General features: G+C 48.6%; 1 protein-coding gene across 1 annotated transcript; it reads left to right on the forward strand.

The window, feature by feature from the left end:
* The first annotated feature begins 477 nt into the window (after positions 1-477).
* ARL4D (ARF like GTPase 4D) lies at positions 478-3,520 on the forward strand. The gene is made up of 2 exons (XM_035137150.3): positions 478-615; positions 2,359-3,520. Exon 2 carries the CDS (start codon positions 2,435-2,437, stop codon positions 3,026-3,028), a length of 594 nt encoding a protein of 197 aa, XP_034993041.2. The 5' UTR covers positions 478-615; positions 2,359-2,434; the 3' UTR covers positions 3,029-3,520.
* Positions 3,521-3,912: the final 392 nt, after the last annotated feature.

Here is a 3,912-nt window from a genome sequence, read left to right on the forward strand (position 1 = left end):
ACCCTCTGCAACGCGGGGATCTTTTTGCCCGACGTGGGGGCGCTCGAGCCCTCGACACCGAGACCGAGCTCGTTCTTGTTATCCACGACACATTTTGCGCTCTGTGTTGTTGTGAGCCGCCCACGGACGGGAAGCGTGGAAATCTAGAACTAATAATAATAATAATAATAATAAAGAATGCCTCCAGAGAGCTGCAAACCCGGCTGCCTCTCTGCATAGAAATTTTTTTAAAAAGTCCTGGATCGGAGGCGACAGCTCAAAACTCCGTGCCAAGGGAGCGAGCGCAGCGCGCGCGTTTGGAGAAGAAAGCGCTTGCAGTTCCGAGGCGGCGACGGTGGAGGCGCTGTCGAGCGCGCGCTTCCGATTGGTCCGTTTCCAGGAAGCCTCCCCCGCGCCTTCCCCGCAGCCGCGTCTCGGGCGCTGGTTGGCTTCGGGAGCGTTGACTCTGCCGAGCTGGCCTCGCCTTTCCTCTCCCCGGGAGTCGAGAGGCATCTGCGGGCGAGCTGGGCGCGTGGAGAGCCCGGGCTACGGGCGGCTTCTCGGCGAAGGTGCTGCTGCTGCTGTTGCTGCGGCGGCGGCGGGCGCGCAGCTGCCAACTCGGAATCCCCATGGAAGGTAATCTCTCTCGATCTCTGGAGCCTGCGATCCCTTCTAGGCCTCCCCGGTTCTGAATTCGGCCCGCTTTCGGTGCAGACGCGGAACTCGGTAGGAGAGGGTGCCCCTGAGCATGTACAGAGGGCATTTTCCTAGCCTGCGAATCTCAGTTCGGCCCGCGTCTCCTTTCGGCGCAGACGCGGAACTAGGTAGGAGAGGGTGTCCCTGGGCAAGTACAGAGTGCATTTTTTATCGCCCGGGAATGGGGAATTTGGGAGGGCGCGTCCGCTTTCTTGGAAAAAAAGGCTTTTCCTCGCTTCTCTTTCTGCAGACTCGGCACCTTCTAACAGCGTAGTTGAAATAAGGTGACTTAATAGCTTGCCTGTTCTGGCACTTCCGCCCCATGTTGTCGCTCTGTTACTGTTTTATTAATTGGATTGTTTTGATACTTTTTAATTTTTGTTTTGCTTATTGCATTTCTTATGTGCTGCTGCTCAGCCCAGCACTTTTTTTGTGCATACCTTTCTGTAAACATTCAGCTGGTATTGCAGCATTAGAGAGGGTTGTGTTTTGGAAGGAAATACTAAATGCCCATCTTTGGAGGGTTTTTGAGCACAGATCCTGGTCAAACGACCTCTTTAGGCTCTGTCTGCCACCAGCCATGGTGCCTATTTAAAGTACTAATGCTGCTTCTATCCTTGGCCAGTAATCCAAAGGTATTGAGGGGGAGGAATGTAAGTCTTTGAGGGGGGAGGATAGCTTCCCCCCCCCCTTTAAGATGTTCTAGTAAATCACTGCTTCAGATTCCTCCTTATGTTGAGGCTACAAGCACTGGAGACTTCTCTGTAGTGGCCCCAGTGTTGTTGAACTCTCTTTTAAAAACACACAAACAAAACACCTCACTTCTTACTTAAAACTACAACAAAAAACTTTTTAGTCTTTTAAACTTAGCGTCTTTCTTTTGTCCTTTATAGCATAGCTGCCAAGTTTTCGCTTTTCTCGCAAGGAAGCCTATTCAGCATAAGGGAAAATCCCTGTAAAAAAGGGATAACTTGGCAGCTATGCCTTTATAGAGATGTTGTTGTTGTGCTTTTCCTTCCTGTTACAGGCTGTGTTGTTGTTGATGATGATGTATTATTTTACAGATTTTTTTTACAAGTAGGTAGCCATGTTGGTCTGACGTAGTCGAAACAAAAATAAAATAAAAATTCCTTCCAGTAGCACCTTAGAGACCAACTAAGTTTGTCATAGGTATGAGCTTTCGTGTGCATGCACACTTCTTCAGATAGTTTATTAACTATTTAGTTTATTAACTTATTTTTGAAATGAATATGGAAAAAGTAGCATGCAAATGTTTTAAAATAAACTAATGGAGAGGAAAGTTACCAGTTAATGTGGATCTGCACATAGGCACGATTCAGCTTCTCTGAAAACCAGTTTCTCCAGATCGGTTGTCCTCTGTGTGAATTCAGCTTTTCTGGGAAGGAGGGTTTGTGAGAGTGTTGTTTGAATCAAGGAATTTGAGATGTTTACCTAAGGGATTACTTTGACATCTGAAGAGTAGACTCAAAAGCCTTACCGGTAGTTCACAAAAAAACCAATTAAATGTTCCAATTTCCCCTGTTTATTGAATCAGCATCTCTTTAACAATACCCCCCCCCTCAAAAAATGCTGCATCTTCAAGCATTGCCCATAGTGAGGCAAAGTATGTGCGCATAGGTTTGTATTTTGCATTAACTGTATCTCTGTGTCTTGTTGCCACAGTTCCACAACTGCCGTGAGCGGAAAAATAATCCGGCCACCGGCAACGCTTCAAAGTTTGGCTGTGCTCCAGAGGACTATGGGGAACCAACTGGCCCCAGGGCCCCCTTTCATGCCCCACTTGCAGGCCCTGCACGTGGTGGTGGTTGGTCTGGATGCAGCCGGCAAAACATCGCTGCTGTACCGCTTGAAGTTCCAAGAGTTTGTCAAGAGCGCGCCCACGAAGGGCTTCAACATGGAGAAGATTCGGGTGCCACTGGGCGGCTCACGCGCCATCACTTTCCAGGTGTGGGATGTGGGCGGCCAGGAGAAGTTGCGCCCCCTGTGGAAATCCTACATGCGCCGCACGGATGGAGTCGTGTTTGTGGTGGACGCTTCGGAGGCCGAGCGGCTGGAGGAGGCCCGCGTGGAGTTGCACAAGATCGTCCGCTCCTCGGAAAACCAGGGCGTCCCCATGTTGGTGCTGGCCAACAAGCAGGATGTGGCCCAGGCCCTCTCCGTAGCCGAGGTGGAGAAGTTCCTCGGCTTGCACGAACTGTGTGCCTCCACCTCGAACCACATCCAGGGCTGCAGCGCTGTCAGTGGACAGGGCCTTCAGCAAGGCCTGGAGAAACTCTACGAAATGATTCTCAAGCGCAAAAAAGCCCTTCGCACCAGCAAGAAGAAGCGCTGAGAAACTGGGGTGTGAGATAATCTCGGGGGGATTCAGACATTTTGCACCTGGACCGCAGTTTATTGCCACCCAAGGACATTGTTTTTGAGCAATGCGAGGTTGCAAGCCAGACAATTTCCTCTTTGGTGACTCTGTTTTTTGGACGTAAGAATTGTGCCCTCGTTTTTGTATTTTTATGTTGTGAACCACCCTGTGATCTTCGGATGGTGGGTAGTATACAAACTGAATAAATAACAGGGATAAAACTTGCCATGGGCAGTAAGAAAGCATCTTGGCAGCCTCCCCTGACCTGGATTCCCCGGGAGGCTGGTAGTTTGGGGAGAAAGGGGGAATTTTCCAAAGAGTTGGAGGTCCATCGTGTGCCAACCGCATTATTTGTTTATATCTTTTCAAAAAGAAAGTAATGTTTTCTGGGCTCCCCACCCCTGTTTTTCTTTTTCTTTTTTAGAAAACAAACCTTAAATTATTAAAAAAACCATTCTTTTCATAGTTGGGGACGAAGCATTTGTGTCATCTTTTGTGCACAAGGGTGAGGGAGGGTTTTAGCATGCTAAGGAGATGAACGAGATGATATATAAGGGAAGAACGCAGAGCCGCTTGCGTGCTGTGTTAAAAACTGAGATGGGAAAGCTAGGAGCTAAAGGGCACCTTAAATCTAGATTATGGCGCAACAACGGAATGTCTTATAACAAGAATACAAAGCTGAAAATGAATGAAGTGCAGCTAAAATATTATGTTCATTTTTTAGCATGGTCTAGTGGTCCTTCCCCTGTCCAAGCACCTAATATTCTTAAGAGGGTCCCTTCTCCATTCTTCTGAGAGTAGCTGGAAGTGGGGAGGCAGAAAAGGGTCCTCCTTTCCTTCCACTCTGCAGTTTTGATCTG

The sequence above is a fragment of the Zootoca vivipara genome, chromosome 12 (genome assembly GCF_965207765.1).
Source record: "Zootoca vivipara chromosome 12, rZooViv2.hap1.1, whole genome shotgun sequence".
Classification (NCBI taxonomy): Eukaryota; Metazoa; Chordata; class Lepidosauria; order Squamata; family Lacertidae; genus Zootoca; species Zootoca vivipara.

What these genes read in the sequence shown, in the direction of transcription:
- ARL4D (XM_035137150.3), top strand. Translation starts at nt 2,435, where the DNA reads ATGGGGAACCAACTGGCCCCAGGGCCCCCTTTCATGCCCCACTTGCAG.